This window comes from Piliocolobus tephrosceles, chromosome 1 (genome assembly GCF_002776525.5).
Source record: "Piliocolobus tephrosceles isolate RC106 chromosome 1, ASM277652v3, whole genome shotgun sequence".
In the NCBI taxonomy this organism is placed as follows: domain Eukaryota; kingdom Metazoa; phylum Chordata; class Mammalia; order Primates; family Cercopithecidae; genus Piliocolobus; species Piliocolobus tephrosceles.
The window spans coordinates 132,503,493-132,521,798 of NC_045434.1; the positions used below are offsets into that span (position 1 = coordinate 132,503,493).

General features: G+C 37.9%; 1 protein-coding gene and 1 long non-coding RNA gene across 10 annotated transcripts in view; one reads left to right on the plus strand and one right to left on the minus strand.

Moving 5' to 3' along the window:
- LOC111539955 overlaps positions 1–7,988 on the plus strand; it is a 31,868-nt gene extending 23,880 nt beyond the window's left edge. For 5 of the 7 annotated variants that reach the window (XR_002730861.2, XR_002730860.2, XR_002730859.2 and 2 more), the window contains one exon: positions 3,776–3,882. This is a non-coding gene — a long non-coding RNA (uncharacterized LOC111539955). Of the gene's footprint in view, positions 1–3,775; positions 3,919–7,785 lie in introns of those variants that run through there. The other 2 variants (XR_004229249.1, XR_004229250.1) reach the window with 2 other exon arrangements.
- Positions 1–18,306, minus strand: part of LRRC8C (leucine rich repeat containing 8 VRAC subunit C) — a 119,369-nt gene that overhangs the window by 21,632 nt on the left and 79,431 nt on the right. For 2 of the 3 annotated variants that reach the window (XM_023207955.2, XM_023207962.2), the window contains exon 3: positions 7,381–9,523. In XM_023207955.2, the coding sequence (XP_023063723.1) occupies positions 7,381–9,523 (2,143 nt within the window). Of the gene's footprint in view, positions 1–2,697; positions 9,524–18,306 lie in introns of those variants that run through there. The other variant, XM_023207945.2, reaches the window with a different exon arrangement.

The window sequence follows — 18,306 nt, forward strand, 5'->3', positions numbered from 1 at the left end:
AGTGCAGTGCTATTAAGAATATCCACACAGGATATGGTTCAGCGGGTGGGGAGGTGGCAGTGGGGCGGGGATGGAGCATGGCATCATTAGTTTTTCCCGTAAGATTTTGAAGTTAACTTTCTGACATTTTCGATGCAAGTTCTTGATCAGATTTATAACTGAAGCACTTAATAGTCACTAGCAGTTTCTGAGTTAGGGAAAGTTACCTGAAAATAATTACCTAGCTGGTTTGCTGTACTTGAGATTTGATTATTTTAAAGTTGGTAGAATTTGAAGGGCAACAGATCACTATGAATTTTAGAAAGTGTGTTAAGTACTCCTTATCAGGAGTCTGCTTTCTAAGCTCCACTCTCCCCTTACCCCCCAACAAATGACAGCCTTATTTAATATAAACCAGGTGTTTAATCTGACATTCTTTGTATTTCCCATTTGACATGAAATCAGTTTCTTTGAGAGGTTACCTGGACTTAAGAAAATATTTATGTAGCTAAATGTTTAGATTGGGTTGTTTTGACTAAAGCTGAATCTCTAGTTTTTAATTTTACAAGTATGAATTTATTTTAAATACTTCATCACTTAAAGCTGTCAATATCCTGTCTTTGTTTCTAGATGCATAAATCTACTAAATCTGTTAGCATGCTGATATTGTTAAGGCTTATTAACAATAATAAGTGTGATTACCAGGAAAGTCTATGAGTCACACCACCAGAGGTTAGAACCTGGGGGAGAGTTCAGAAAAAATAGTCTTCTAATTTTGAACAAATTGACTTCCTGTTAGAAAGGCTCACAGAAATGCCCTGCACCCATTAAATAACACTTGGTTTTCATTTTGAGATCATTGTTGTACATGGCCTTTTAGAATTTTGTTAAGAGTGGCAACTCTGACAAACTACTTTTCATAAAGAAATTTAAATTATGAAGATATAATTTATACATACAGCTCAGTAGACATGAACAGAACTCATTATTTCATAAGCTTGTGGACATTTATTGCTCAAATGCATATGGAGTACATCTTCCCATTTTTGCATTGGTTTTCATTGTTCTTGGACTAAATCATCCTAAAAAAGATTTTTAAGCTATCTGAACATTAGAGTATGATTTTAACAAAATTGTCACACATAGTCTATGTTAAATTACAATGAAATCCCAAGAACCTTCCCAATTCAAAGTGAAGAAATGCTATATATATATATATTTTGCCATATCAGCATCACTGCTGGGGAGTAGAATAACTGTGGAGGAGACAAAAAATGTAAAACTTAGAGGTTGCCTCTTTTTGTGTCATTTTTCCTGAGACATCTGTTACCTGAGACTAATAAGGATTGAATCAAACAGTATTTATTTTTTAATGGCAAAAGTCTAGATGTAACTCGAGTTGAAATAAAATTAACTCTGTAGAGGATTGAAAAAAGCCCATTTTCTACTTATTCTCAAACTTTATAACAGAAAAATCCCTGGATTAAAATAATTGGAACAGCCAAATTTGGTTTACATGTTTGATAACATCATTGCCTACCTTGTATCTTTTATGCAAAATATTCAAACTCTGAGAATATTCTATCACTTATGATATGCCTGATCATATAACTATTTTATTTGTCCTCAAATGTGTTCAAATATGTTTAAATGTGAAACCTACAGTATAGTCTGCATTCAAATATCTATGCTCACACAAAATTATGTAGCTAATGAACAGCTTTCACTTTTTTCCTACTTGCAAATTTAGGATGACATTCAAAGTTACATTCAGAAATATGCGGGCCTTGTGCTCTGACAGTGTAAATCCTCCACTGAGTCTCAAATGAACTTTAATAACTTCCTTTTTATGCATTTACTTCTCTACCCAAATGAAAAGTTTATGTTGCTAGCCAATAGTAACTAATAACTAAATGAATTTAAAAATTTTCAGAATTTAGCTCAATACTGTGTAAGTGAAAGGACTAGAAGATGGGACAGTGGAGAATGGCAGTGGGCAGAGTTTTTTCTGTACGTGCAGATTGCACTGAAATCGCCAGATGTCTCTAATCTATTGCATTCCCTAGCTCTTGTCTCCAGAATTTCTCCAGAGCTCTCACATGATCTCTTCTAATTTCTGCTACTCACACTTACATAGCCTCTCCCATCACACTCACCACCCTTCCTTATCTCAACAATCCTTCTCCAGAGGGCTGATGATCAGTAAAATAAACACTATTATTAATAAAAATATGTAAAGTGATTATTTAACTTTGAAAATTACCCATCATTTCTTATGCATAAGTGGTCATAAAGTTTCCTTGTAGAGGGCTTCCCTAAGCCTGGAGTGAATGTGGCTAATTAGAGGAGGCCTCCTAGCTGTGCAGGATCATGCCGATTCCTTTAAGTAACCACAGTCATTACTATAAGACTATTTACTGAAAGCTGAGCTGGACAGCCATTGTACAATCTGATCTGGCAAATGCATAGAAATTGCACTCCAGATTACATATTAAGGCACTAATTACCCAAATGAAACTCCAGGGGCACCTTAGGTAGATACAGTAGAGTGAATTAAGGAAGGAAATAATTAGTCACAATTACAGAAACTAGCTCTACACAAAGTGAAAGAATGCATGCAGCTTATTTCCTGCAGAGAAAAGGGAGCCTTAGTAATAGTTTAAGAAATGCAAACGATAAACATGATTTCTAAAAATGAGTGAGAGGAACAAATCTCTATTTTAAGTTATAAAAATGACTTTATTTTTCTGTTTCTATGTACTACATATCCAAATAACATTAAGACATTTTATCATGAGTTTGCACTATGACAAATCAACTTTCAAGCATTTTCTTGACCGTTTTGCCAGCATTTGACATACATACAGACAGAGTAAACAAAGGGCAAAAAGAAAACTGAATGAGCACATAAGGCATGGAGTTTGAACGCCAATAAAAATATTCATTAAAGAGGAAGAATAAAGTTGGGGGTGGAAAGAGGTATTCCAAAGAAAGAAACAAATTTACATCACATTAAAAACCATGCATAGGAACTGTTATCAAACACAGCCAAGAAATTAAGTTTTCCAAATTTATATACCCCCCTTTCAAGGTATTCTGATAAAAAAATTCCTTCGGGCAGGGGGAGATCCTCCTCCACCTTTCAAAAATGAGCTTAAGGATGCTACCTTTATCGGTGAGTGACTTTGGGAAGATGGAATGAGCGGATGCTTAGTTTAGACGGCTGGCAGGAAACTTTCAGAAGCATGTCACTGAGGCCTAAATCTTATAAAATCATGGCAGGTCTGGTGAAGACTATCCAAGTTTTCTTGCAATGTTTCTAAGTAAAAAGAAAAGATGAGAAAATTTTCTTGATCTTTTAGGCAGTCTCCTAAGAACCAAACTGTTTAGATAATTTGTTTTGCTAACTTGAGGTTAGTATGGAACGCTATCCTGAGTTACTAAGATCCTACTAACAATGTGACTGTTTGAATCACATCATCACATTCAGAATTCATAGGAGAATGTTAATTGAATCTTAGTATCTAAAAGCAAAGTGGAATTATATTGAAATTGACCGTATCTGTTCACTACTAAGTACTGCTGACACTTTTTATAACGATGGATTAGGAATGTTTGCTGTTGAAATATATCATTTCTATTGATCAAGTATTTGGTATGAAATTAGATTAGAGGGTAAAAGAAACTACTTAAAGAATGAACTTTTCTTGTAATAGAAAATAAATAACAGCACAACCCTTCTTGGGGGAAGTGTTAATAAGAGATATAATGATTTTGTTTTCTTTTTTAATATCAGAAATCCTGAAATAGTATACTTTAAGAATTTGGACTTCACTTACCCCAAGTAAATACAAGGAAGATTTTTGTCTAAGACCCTCTCCACAAAGACGACTTGAGAGCCAGGTAAATGGCTACATCTGAACAAAATACTCATAGCAGGTGTGTTTTCCAAGTCTTTCTGAAAAAGCAGTACCTACTGCATACGATGCAATGTAAATTGTTGAAACTCCTTTAAATAGATGGGAAATACAATGGCAGGGGAGGGGTGGGTGAAGAATAAGAAAAACTTACACTTGAAATAAGAGATTTAATTGTATCAAGAATCTTTATATTAAAAGAGCTGTATTAAAAAAAAAGCAAATCAAACCCAACACATAACAAGAAAATGCAATAGTTTCTGAGGTGTGGTCTTCTTTGGTGAGTTCTATTGGGATATACTTATATGTTCTCTTTCAACCAGGCCATCACCAAACAACTGTTTGTTCTGTACTTAACAATTAAAACTGACAAAAAGGCTTATCCATCATGAGCTTCAAGCAGCCATAGGAGTTAAGAACACATAGGGTGCTTTTATATTTACACAAGCAATTTCTCATGAGTCCTATAGAGATTGGGGAAATAGAGCTATACTAGTTATTCCTTTTTAGAAAGAGCACTTGTAAAATACAGAAAGTGATTAGATAAATATCCCTCTATACTGAACTGATCAGTTAAAGAACTTTAGAAAAGTCAGCAGTTCATTACCTGAGTTTCCCATTTAAAGGCTAAATAGTAATTAAATGTTTTTTACTTAAGTGAACAAAAACTTACAATATTAAAAAGGGCCAGTGTCAGAAAATTTAGACTCAAAATTAAGTTTGAGGCTTTTGAAGGTTTATAAAATCTAATAGGAATATCTGAATTTTCCTTCTTAGTTATAACATGAAGTCATAGAGCTATACTGACTTACTAAATGTTATCAAAACTTAGGTTGGGGATCAGCTTGCAAAATCATTAAAAACCAAATCAATATTTTTTGGAATTTTGAGCAAATTTTTACAAGTGATAAAAATGAATTATTAGTGACCTCAGTTACGAACCCATATAAGATTTTTAGTTAACACCAGATAAAGACTTCAGCATAAGCGTGATTTTTAACCTGAAGAGATCCCTTTTGAAGGGTAATATAGAAAATAACTATAAATTTTATCCAGAAAAATAGTGTACCCGGTGTTTTGCCAGCAGTTACCTAAGCTTGCCTTTCAACAAGGTATTTTTGTCATGCTCAACCATAGACAATCGGCCAACAAATTATTTGTTTAAAACAGATAGGGCTATGTTTCTAAATACAACACACTGTTCAAACTCAGGATTCCAACAATATTCTGAAATTGAATACTTTATCATACAAGAACTATAACCATGTTATTATTCTGAGCACATTATTTCAATTTCGGGTCTAAATTAATCAGCAAAATCACCATTCTAAAACATTAACATAGAGCAGAAACTTAAAGCACTTTGGTCTGTATAATTAGATTATTAAACAAATCAAAAGAATCTCTTTCCCTAATGCTTCACCCCATGATGTATCGTAAAGTTGAAAACACAACTTAGGCACACATTTCTGAGGAGCAATTCCCATCATTGGTTTCTGTATACGAGTCAAAGTAGCATTGGGTCAATTCACCCAAGGAGCAATTTTAAAAAACAACATTTGGAAAACCCAAAGCATCTTTCTACTTTCTTTCAATGTTAAGTCACAAAACTTACTATGATCAGTCCAGAGCTCAGAAAACAGTCAATGTGAATTTGGCACATAAAACAAAGTTCTCATAATCAATGGTTCTGGTTCTGGGTCAAGGGCACAAATAGTGTATTTCATTTTCCTGTTCTACATGCTTAAAAGTCAGTGAAATACTTTGCCCAAGAGCCCATGCTATGTTGGATTTTAAGTACAAAGGTAAATAAAAGCTCTGCTGATGGTCAGGCAAAAATTATTGCTAAGCAACAACCACTTAGCAATGTATTCACACTTCAACGAACAATTTTAGATGAGATACATATTTTAAGCCAGAGAGCAGATGGAGTTCCTGTGCTTGTAGCACTAGTATTCACAGCAAGGGCAGGCTTGAGAGAAATCGATTAATATCCAGTCATCCCTCAGTATCATGGGGAATTGATTTCAGGATGCCCTCGGACACCAAAATCTGAGGATGTTCAAATCCTCGATATAAAATGGTGCAGAAATTGCATATAACCTATGCACATCCTCCCATATACTTTATCTCTAGGTAATTTATAATACCTAAAACAATGTAAATGCTATTTAAATAGTTGTTACACTGCATTGTTTCGGGAATAATGACAAGGAAAAAGTCTGTACATATTCAGCACAGACACAACTTTCTTTTTGAATATTTTCCATCTACAGTTGGTGAAATCCACAGATGCAGAACCCACAAGTACGGAAGGCTGACTGTATATATAACTGGATTATTTTGTGCAACAGGCAAAATTTGAATAGATTACCACTGCCACACTGTGCTGAGAAAAGGAGAGGGCCTCACTGGAGCACACCAGCTCTTTAACAGTGTGCTTTAGTAAATTTTTTTTCCATCTGATGCAGCCGCATATCAAGATATGAAAGATGATTAAATTACTCAAAAACCAGGCTTCTAATTCTATGATTTTTAAATGTAATTACCTACTAGAATATTAAAATAAATCTAGGTTCTCCAAGGTTGTTCACCAGTACTACATAGCAGTATTGAGATGAAGGTGGGAGGAGCCTCTGTATTTAGGTTTTAAATATTTTAAAAATGTTGGTAAAATGCAAATAAGTTAAATGATAAAGGACTAATTCAAACATACCAGCCACTAAAGATTATTTTCTTCCCTCACAAAAACCTTGCCTAAGGATAACAAGAACTGTCAGGTATATGAAAGAATACAGTTTAGGGTTTTGTTGGAGGCAGGGGAACATTTAAAATACTCTATGACAATGCACTTATGTGAAGTTCCACTGAATGAAGGTCTTGGCCAATGGAGAAGGCAGCTGGTAATAAAATAACTAGCACAGATTCCTTGATACACACATAATGAAAACAAAAATAAGAAACCTGTACAGGTGTAAACAAGTTAAAAATGGCCTTGGCAAAATATCTTCCTCTATTTAAAAAATGCCAAAAAGCATGCAACTTATAATTCCCTCCTTTCCACAAGAATGAACTAAAAAACAAAAACAAAAAACCAAATGGAACCATCTCTTTCTGTCAGTAGATAATAGATACATTGTGTTTCAAGACAAATAAAACTTTAAAATATTAATATTGAAAAAATACAATTAAATTTTTATTAAAAATACATACTCCTTACGCAATCTTTGTGTACATTTTGTTTTGTGTGAAAAGGAAAAATAAAATAAAATAGGAAAGGCATTAAGACTACCTAATTATTCATACTGTATTTGGTAGAAGCGTGTTTCAGTCAAACTTTAACGAAAAATAAGTTACTCTGTTTTCATTTGCTCCCGGACATCAGAAGGCAGAGTTTCAAACAGAGCATCTTCCACAACTAAACCAGCTCGCTTCAGAGCCCGACAGTCACCCAGTTCAGGAGGGAGGATTTCAAAGTGATTACCTTTTACATCTAAGTAGGAAAGAAAGAGTAAATTTCCAATTTTCGGTGAAAGTACAGATAGGCTGTTTTTCCCAATCTTCAGAGTTTTAAGTTTCTTGCAGAAGTAGAGTTCATCTGGAAGGCTTTCCACTTTATTACACGTGATGGAAAAATACTGTAAACTTTGTAGAACTCCGATTTCAGGTGGGATAAATCGAATGTCATTGTACGATAAGTCCAAGTATCGGATCTTGTTGCATAGGAAGAGGTGGGAAGGCAGCACCTCTATTTTATTGTGACTAAAGGACAGGCGTTCCAGGCTGGTGAGTTTCTTTATATGCTCTGGGATGTAAGTGATGCTGTTATGCCACAGTTTTAGCACTGTCAACTTTCTCAAGTGCTGAAAGCTAACGATTTCTTCTATAGATTTCAGATTGTTTTCCTTCAGGTCCAATTCCTGGAGGCTGAGTAGGCTGAACACAGCATGAGGAATACGCTCCAGGTCACAGTGGACCAACTCCAGTTCTGTCAGATTGGTCATCTTCTTTAAGTTGTTGAGCATCACCAGCTTGGTGCCATCATTATGTATGCACATCTTCTGGAGATGGCTGGAAACATCAACCACTGCCTGAGGGATTTTGGAAACATTGCTTTTGATAGAGAGAATTTTAAGGCTTTTGAGATCCCGCAGAGACTCCAGGGTGACATTTCTGGAAATATCATGACTTAGAGAGCCAACTAGGTACAGCTCTTCTAGATTTCGGAGCCCATACATCCAGGGGGGGAGTTCCCTCATGTCATCAAACTTGACACTCAAGACCTTGAGGTTTTCCTTCAGGAAAGAGAGCGCCGCACTGTGGATTTTGACAGAACATTGGTGCAGAGAGAGCTCTTGAAGATTGTCTAGCTGTGCAATGGTGGCAGGTATCATTACGTTCTTAATGATTTCAAGTTTTAGAGATTGCAACTCTGTGATTTCAAAAACAGTGTCTGGAAGGCCAGAGAGCATGATAAGAGGCAATTCCAGTCGATTATGGGCATTTGTCTGTAGCTTCTGCCTCAGTTTATCAGGAGTCCATTCGTTATTTAAGTTCAGCTGCTTTAATTTGTTTTCACTGACTTCAGACAGGAACACTGCAAATCTCTTGGAATAGAGTGGGTCATACTGATCTATCATATGAAGCATAAAAGCAAAGTCATTTTTCACATCTGGAATATCATCAATTCCAGTCTCCTGCCGGACATACTCAAAGGAATATTCCCGTAGAGAACGGTAGAACAGCCAGTATAAGGTATAAAGGCACGTCAATCCATAGATACTAACAAAGCACAGATAGCAAAAGGACAGTTTTGAGAACAAGTGTGCCATGGTATGATTGCAAGAAAAGTTTTTGTATCCAGTCATGTCCTGAATGTCCACATTACAGTCCACTGTAAACTGGACCTTGGAAACCAGAGCACTATTATATGCAATGATGATTAGGAATTTGATAACCTTAAGTACAGTCTGGCGAACATACATGGCATATAGAATATCACCTTCTTCCACATGCAGCCTGAACTTCTTCACCTTCTCAAATAAGGCCTTTGCCTGCTCACCTTCCTTTTTATCCAGAGCCCCTGCAGTGGATTTATCAACCACAAACTTCTCAGGAATGGACTTTAAAGACTGAGAGTTGACCAGGCTGCCTTCTGGACCAGATTGGGTGGTGTTGGACCTGTTCATGTTGTTCTTCCTGTTGTCCTTTTCTTCTGAGTCCTCCCCAGACACTTCAGATAAAGCCCGTGTGGTCCAAGGAGAATCAAAACACTTCCCCAGAATGGAGATGAAATGTTCTATTTTGGAGCTGGAGCCAGGGAATTTGAACCAAAAGTTACTGCAGAGCATAAAGACCAAGGTATGGATGAGGACAAGGTAAGGGAAATACTTGGCATACCAGTGGAGGGCTCGCTCATAACACATCTGGTTTATAAAGCTGTACTGCTGAAGGTCCAAATCTGTCTTCAGGCCTTTCATTTCCACAGTGATGGGGTTAGCAGGAGATGGTTTAGGTGGAGGCAGTGGAGTGGTACTGGCAACTGCTTGAGAGACATTCGAAAGGGAAGAGTGGTTCTGAGCAGGCTGCACTCTTTTCGGAAGGCAGATTATCTTGTCTTGCATGACCTGAAACACAGAAATAATATTTTCAAATTATATTACTCAAAGAGCTTTCAGAATGTCATTACTGCAAGGAAAGCATCAGCAACATCTAATAAATGTCTATTTCCTCTGCCTGGAGAATACAACATTCAATTCCAGCACCAAGATTTTATTCTTAGCTCATATATTGGAAAAATGAAATATCTGACTTTGTTCATCATGTCTAAGTTATGACATAAAACAGTGGTTTTTCAGGTCATAGAACAACTCACAAGAAAATAAATATTTAGGGAACATTCATGTGTTTTAAAAAATTAGCAGCCAGCCGCAGTGGCTCACAACTGTAATTCAAGCACTTTGTGAGGCCGAGGCGGGTGGATCACCTGAGATCAGGAGTTTGAAACCAGCCTGGCCAACATGGTGAAACCCCATCTCTACTAAAAATACAAAAATTAGCTGGGCGTGGTGGGCACCTGTAATTCCAGGTACTTGGGAGGTTGAGGTAGGAGAATTGCTTGAACCCAGGAGGTGGACGTTGCAGTGAGCCGAGATCGTGCCACTGCACTCCAACATGGGCGACAAGAGCAAAACTTTGTCTCAAAAAAAAAAAAAAAAAAAAAAAAATTAGCAATTCTCTCACTGGATTCCGGGAGAATCAGTCACCAATCTGGGAAGTGTATCACCTTCTCAGACTCAATCTTGAGTTAGATGTCCCCAAAGATTGTATCAGTCTGTGTATGAGAAGCAGAAAGATAAGAATGAGGAACTATGAAAGAAATTCCTATTTTGTTTCCCCCTTCTTTTTCTATACATATTCTAGACTGTATATATAGATTAATACGAATGAATGTAATGGAAATTTTGTTAAGCTTTTATAAAAACTATTCCTTCAGAGAGAGAGAAAAAAATACAGAAGTGTTCAATAGTAAAATAATTGTTTAGGTTTGCTAGCGTTTCACACAAAATATTACATTGAGAACCACCATCCTTCTACCAATGCTTCAGTTTGTTGAAAAGAATATTAAGCTGTAAGAATGTCCAGCCGACTCAAAAAATTGCAATTTGGGAAAGAGAGAATGAATGCACCCTTTTTGAAGATAAGGTAGGATGTGACAGAATACACATTGAATCAACCTAGAGGAATCATCTTCAGGAGGAGGCCCATGTAAGTGGAACTCTATGAACAAAAAGTTGACAATTCAAAGGAAGAATAACCAAAGAGTATTCAGCAATGACATGTGGAATTAATAATGCAGGGAAAGTCTATTTGTAGCTTAAAATGTCAAATGGCTGGAAATCCACAATGTTTAGTGATTCTGCACCAACAGTGGTTAGTGATTTTGCCACATCAAAGTCCTTTACCTTGATTATAGGCATAGAAACTGAACCCATTGTAAAGTGGTCTGCTATAGCATGGTAAGGTGACCACAAGCTGGTGACAAGGGAACTAGCATCCCACCATATAGAAGCATGAGGCTGACGACAGAGTGAAGCACCCAACACTTCGTAAAGTGTCTAGTACATGGAAGACCACCAGTGTATATTTGCTGAGAAAGGAAATGAATCCAAAATTGCCAATAGTCCTTCCAGTTCAGGGTTGTTATCAGTCTGGGTGTGCAGGACACCTCTTCCAGGAATGAAGATGAAGATGGTGATTACAGTGATGACAGCAGCAAACTTCTGTTGTACTTAATATGCAATTGATCGTCTTTTCATAAAGTCATGGGCATTAATTCTGTTAATTGCCCTCTTAATCAGATGATAGCAAGTACTCTTATTATTTCCATTTTATAGATGAGGAGACTGAGGCATGGACTCAGGTTAAGTAACTTGCCTAATGTCATCTAGCTCAGAATCACCTAGACCCAGAGCCCATATCCGCATTTTCCCGAATGTCTAGGATTAAGTCAGAAGGATCCCAATTTGACTTTATCTTAACAAATCATTTTGCACAAGCAAGTCACATTTTACGGAAAAGGCTTACTGCTTGCCATATCTTATGCAGATAACAAGAAATGAGATTGCAGGAAGAGAGGAGGTTTCACCACAAGATTTATAAAGTTCTGTCTTGGAAGATAAAGCAGGGGGCAACTATTTACTATTTAAATCAAAAGAATGCAGGTAAGAACAACAAATGTGATTGCATTTAGAGGATTCAGATGGCTACTGAGATGTGAGAATTCAGCAGTGGTCTTCAAACATTTCTGTTACTTAGAGGAAAATGTTGAGTATGCCTACCCACTATATTTATGTCTTCCTATAATTAATGAATATTGACATCAATCAATATGTCAAATAATCAAAAAGCTAACTTATTTCAAGTTTAAAATAAATACAGAGAAAAGTTTTCACTTTTATTTCGCATATCAATGGAGCATTCATCATATTTCTCGGGATTCAAGCACCATACTTTGGAAACCCCTGGAATAAAATAAAAACAAAAAACAAACAAACAAAAAACCACCAGGAGAAAGCCCAGACAAATACTAGACTATCTTGAAGAAACATAAAAGAGAAGGGCTTGGGATCATGTTCCAGATGCTTTCCTGTTCATGATCTCATTTAATGCTCCAACAACTTGGGAAGTAGGCAGAGGGAGGGGGCCAGAGATCAGCAGGGAAAAGGAATGTGCTTCCTTGAGCACATTCTTCAAGAGTGACACCCTTGAACTATTGCTAATATGACATTGTTAATTATATGATGAACATACAGGCCAGGCACAGTGGCTCACGCCTGTAATCCCAGCACTTTGGAGACTGAGGCGGGCAGATCATGAGGTCAGGAGATCGAGACCATCCTGGCTAATATGGTGAAACCCCGTCTCTACTAAAAATACAAAAAATTAGCCTGGCGTGGTGGCGGGAGCCTGTAGTTCAAGCTACTCGGTAGGCTGAGACAGGAGAATGGAGTGAACTCAGGAGGCAGAGCTTGCGGTGAGCTGAGATTTCACCACTGCACTCCAGCCTGGGTGACAGAGTGAGACTCTGTCTCAAAAAAAAAAAAAAAAAAAAAAAAAAGAAAAAAAAAAAAGCAAATACAGAGGAATCAGTGTAAAAGCAAGATTAAATAGAAGGTAAAAAGGGAGGCATCTTCTCATCTTCTTATGGTGCTAAGTTCCTGCTAAGCAACCAAGTGGGCCCCATTTCTGTACCCCTGCCTGACCCCTTCCCGAGGCTTGCTCCTAATGGAAGAAAATAGTGGACTTCAGGAACTTGGCTGCCGTATAGGATTGTAGGTTATGCACTGTACCAGGGTGCCCAGCTGAAGGGCAAGTGCAGGTTGAAATCTAGCTTGTGTACCTCTCACTCAGCTGTGTGCACTTGGGGTTATGGCCACACAGTGCAACTGCGCTTTTATATTTTGCACAAAAATGTCTAATTAGCTGGAATCTGCCATGCTGGAGAAGTAGGTCACATTCTTTCCATTCTACAGAAAAAGAAACTGACCAAGGTTTAGAAAACTTCAATGACCTGCACACGTTCACGCAGTTAGGAAATGGCAGAACAGGAATTTAAACCTGTCTTTTCTTTTAGCCTAGTGTTCTTCCACCACTCCCCACATTCTTCTCATTTCACCTAGCTTCTGCTAGGATGGCTTTGTAGAGAGCAGCCCAGTGTAGGAAGCTTATACCACAGGCAATCTCCAGAAGTTCTCTTCACTCTTTTGACTTCATATTTCTCTTTCATTCCTTCATGAAGATATTTTTTGAAGCGTGCCTACTCAAATCTCAGGAGAATAAAGACAGTGATCTATTTTCTAAAAGCTGTTAATCACCCAGAAATGAACCCTGAGAAGAAAACAATACTGGAATTTAGTCACTAAGAACAGTAGCATCTCATGCTGCTGAGGGAACACATCACAAGAAGACTCCTGCAGAGAGACAGCTCTGAGTAGAATTCCAAAAGAATGTGAGGGCTGGCTGTCAAATCCAGGACTACAAAAAGAAACAGCCAGGTTAAGAGGTCCAACAGTAAACAGTATGAAGATTTAAACAGTGCCATAGCTACAAGAGAGAGGAAGTTACCCTCCGTGTTAAATAGAAACTGTATTTCTGAACACTGCAATGTTGGGAAGAACTGGGAAAAGGATCAGAATTTTCAAAGAGAAAACTAAGGAAAAAAAAATAAGGTAGGCAGGCTTCTTCTTTCTTCTCTTCTTTCTTCTTTTTCCTTCTTCTTCCGTCTCCTTCTCCTTTTCCTTCTTCTTCTTTTAACAAAAAAGGCTAAACAGTGTTTTTGCCATGTCTGTGTAACAGTAGCCTGTGAGAATTAGGAAGTTTTTGTTTTATCTTTCCTATCCTTTTGAGAAGTCTGCCTAATCAGACCTATTCTTCACGTTTCTTTTTCTTTACACAGTAATTTAAAGATCAGGGTGGAAAACAAGCCTTAAAGAAAGGCTACAAAGCAAATCTCAAAAGAATAGTTGTAGGGTTTCAGGCTGTTGGTACAGGACTATGAAAGAGTGCTTGGAGTAGGGGCAGGGAGAAAGTGCCCAACCGCATCCCCTTTTACAAAGCCCCGAGGCTCAGTTAATCACCAGCAGCTCATCCACACACATCATCACATGGAGGAATTCCACCATTTTCTTTCAAGGACAACTCTCAGCTGCTTTTGGAGGAAAAAGGCTTGAGAATGGAGTTACATGGTGTCTTCATGTAGGAAGAGGGAGAGAAAAAGGGGGAAGAAATTGGGGGAAGAGGTGAAGAAAAAAAATCAAAATGAACAAGAGAACCTGATCCAAAATGCATAAAAGTGAGAAAAATTAATATTCTAAAAGCTGCTATGGGAATTCTGAGAATTCTTAGAATGAAATCATTTATGGTAAGGAAAATGTCTAAGTGAAGGAGGAAAAGAGGGACACAGAAGAATGAGACACTGGGAGCAAGGGTCGGATTAAGCCAAGGTACAAAGAGACAGCTAAACTGCCTACTTTACATTGGAGTGAACAGGCTTGGAAGTAGGAGGAGGTGAATCAGGAGAGCACGGACAGGCTAGAAGGGAAGAAGAAAATTAGGTCAAGCCACACAGCAGGTGGTTGGAGTATATGCTCATTATTTCTATTTTGAGATACAAATACCTTTCAATCTCTCTCAAATCTTTAGTAAAATCTGCTACACACACACACTCACACACACACGCCAGCCACACCTTTTATGAATGCATTTTGTAGAATCACAGCAAATTTCACGCCGTGATCAAAGTTATACAGAGTTTACCTGGGACAGGTAATCTAAGGGTTTCCATGGAAGCAGAAACTGGGACCATGGGAACCTAATCCTTCTAGGAACCTGCCTGGGGACATTAAACTGGGGATTGACCCAATATCCTCTGGATCTTTTTTTTGTTTGTTTTTTTTGAGATGGAGTCTTGCTCTGTCACCCAGGCTGGAGTGCAGTGGCACGATCTCAGCTCACTGCAACCTCCGCCTCCTGGGTTAAAGTGATTCTTCTGCCTCAGCCTCCGAAGTAGCTGGGACTACAGGTGCGTGCCACCACACCCAACTAATTTTTGTATTTTTAGTAGAGATGGGGTTTCACCATATTGGCCAGGCTGGTCTTGATCTCCTAACCTTGTGATCCGCCCACCTTGGCCTCCCAAAGTACTGGGATTACAGGAGTGAGCCACCGCGCCCTGCCTATCCTCTGGATCTTTAGGAACAACTGACACCAGGAGTATAAAACACTCCTCAAGGCTTCCCAATTAAAATCCTTGGAGAGAAAAACGTACACATAAACTTGTTCCATGACTGTGATAATATCTACGCAGTACTTACGGAAAAGAAACCCAAGGGTTGCAATAATTGGTTAAATGGATTCATTAAAATTTGGATTCTTCAATTCTGATCTGCAAATCATCATATTGAGAAAGCACAACAGCTATTTTTGAAAAGATAAAAGAGGATCTTGAAGATCCTTCCTCAATTCTAAGGTCAATGAAATAAGTTCAATTTCTTGCTTTTGCTTTCTATGGGGGAGGGGAAGGGTTTCAAGAGAAGCATAGGCCAAAATTCAAGCTTCCTAAAAAAAGGAACAACCCATCCAAACCTGCCTGAAAATGCTGTTCGAATTAGGAAGAGAAATCAAATATTTTAAATTGTAACTATCAGACTTAGAGATGCATTTTTTTTTTTTTTTTGAGACAGAGTCTCGCTCTGTCACCCAGGCTGGAGTGCAGTGGCCGGATTTCAGCTCACTGCAAGCTCTGCCTCCTGGGTTTACGCCATTCTCCTGCCTCAGCCTCCCGAGTAGCTGGGACTACAGGCGCCTGCCACCTCGCCTGGCTAGTTTTTTGTATTTTTTTTAGTAGAGACAGGGTTTCAACGGATTAGCCAGGATGGTCTCGATCTCCTGACCTCGTGATCCGCCCGTCTCGGCCTCCGAAAGTGCTGGGATTACAGAGAGATGCATTTTAAGTGGAGTATGCGCACACTTTATTGCATACTGAAATACCTTGAATGGTCAATGTGAAATTAGGGCCTTTTAATAGAAATTTTCACTATTTTAAATCATAATATTTATGGCTACATTTTTGTATGATGTACGTTTAGTCTTAGTCCTTTGTTAGAATCATTAAGACACATCAGGATGACACTTATTTAGGCAGTTGCCAGAAAAGTATGGAAGTGAAAAGCAGAATCCACCTGTGATAACCAGTTGAAAAGGTACCACATTTGCATGAATGAGACACCAAGGGGCTGAGGTTAAAACAAAATAAAACCACTTAGCTTCAGAGAAACTGTCTGAAATAACAAAGAGCATATAAACAAAGGCAGCTTATCTACTACATGCCAGACATGTAGAACATACATGCTGAATTCTGAGTGTGCCTCAGGAAAAGTCAATCATTCTGGAGTAGTATCTACTCTATGTCAGTTGTTATGTTTGGGATACCAATAAGAACAAAAAGCCCTTCAAAGTCAAGCACAGGAGTGAGACATCTAAATCAGTAATTAGTGTGACAAGTGCTCAAATTTGTGCTTGTCTTTCACAATAAACTTTATCATCAAATTATGTAGATACAGAAAAAAAAATCCTAGTAGTATTTTTATTGGGATCACTTTACAAGTTAAGAACTGACATGATGTTGATTCTTCCTCCTTATGGTGTGTATTTTTACTTGTTTGCATCTAATTTCGTGCCTTTCAGGAGTGTTTTATAGTTTTCTCACATAGATTTTGTACATTATGAGGTTATGTCTATGTATTTTATTTTTTTGCTACCGTAAATCTGTCTTTTAAAAAAACATTTATTTATTGTTGAGACAGGGTCTTGCTCTGTTGCCAGGCTGGGGTGCAGTGGCATGATCTTGGCTCACTGCAACCTCCAACTCCTGGGTTCAAGTGCTTTTCCAGCCTCAGCCTCCTGAGTGGCTGGGACCACAAGCATGCATCAACATACCTGGCTACTTTTTGTATTTTTTGTAGAGATGGGGTTTTACCATGTTGCCCAGGCTAGTCTCAAACTCCTGTGCTCAAAACGATCTGCCCGCCTTGGTCTCCCAAAGTGCTGGGATTACAGGCCTCATGTGAGCCACCGCACCCGGCCAAAACATTTATTTTTAACACAGCAGGTAGAGTCCTCCCTTTCCTTCTTCCTATTCCCACTGGCATTCCTTCGTGAGCCCTGATAAGTTTGGTGTATACCATTCCAGATCCATGTCTGTGCATTTACATGTATATAATATATAAACAAATAAGATCTTACTAGACGTATTGTTCCTGCACCTTGAGTTTTTCTCTTTCACGGTATGTCTTGAAGATGTTAATACATTGGAACCTGGATATCTACTTCATTCTAAGTGCCATGGAATTACATATTGTGGATGTACTATAATTTACGGAAGATATTCCCATGATGACATGCATGTAGGGAGTTCTGCTACTAAAAATGTGTTAGTCTCAAAAGGTTACATACTATATGATTTTACACGGCATTCTGAAAAATAGGACAGAGAGATGAGGACATAGAACAGATCAGAGGTTAAAAGCTGACGTTGGGGGGTTCATTGTAAAGGTCAGCAGCAGGAATTCTTTGGGGTGTTGAGATTCTTCTGTAACGTGTTTGTGGTGGTGGTTACAAGAACCTGTGCATATTAGAAAACTAAATATATACCTTGTTTAGAAAAAGGGTGTATTCTTGAAGATGGGAGGGCTAAATGCTATCTAATATTAACATTACTCTACCAGCTTTTTTGGGTATTTGTGTTATATTATCTTTTAATCTCTATTTTTACTCTTATAATTTTTTTTAGGTTTCTGCCTTTTGAATTTTTAAAAAACCAAACTAATCACCCCTTTCTTTCTATAAGTGAACTTAATCCATTATTTTGCTCACTCATATTTGGATATTTGCACTTATTTCTAGATTTTTAGTTTTGATTTATACTTTTCCCTTCTCCTTCCTGCCTTCTGCTGCACTGGTCATTTTTTCTCTATCTCCTATTTCCCACCCAACCCCTTCTCAGCTGGTTAGGAAGATAGCAACTGTATTTCTGTTCTTCTGGAGGTTATCTATAATTTCTTTTTTTTTTTTTTATTTTTATTTTTTATTTTTATTTTTTATTATACTTTAAGTTCTAGGGTACATGTGCATAACGTGCAGGTTACATATGTATACATGTGCCATGTTGGTGTGTTGCACCCATCAACTCATCAGCACCCATCAATTCATCATTTATATCAGGTATAACTCCCCAATGCAATCCCTCCCCCCTCCCCCCTCCCCATGATAGGCCCCAGTGTGTGATGTTCCCCTTCCCGAGTCCAAGTGAGCTCATTGTTCAGTTCCCACCTATGAGTGAGAACATGCG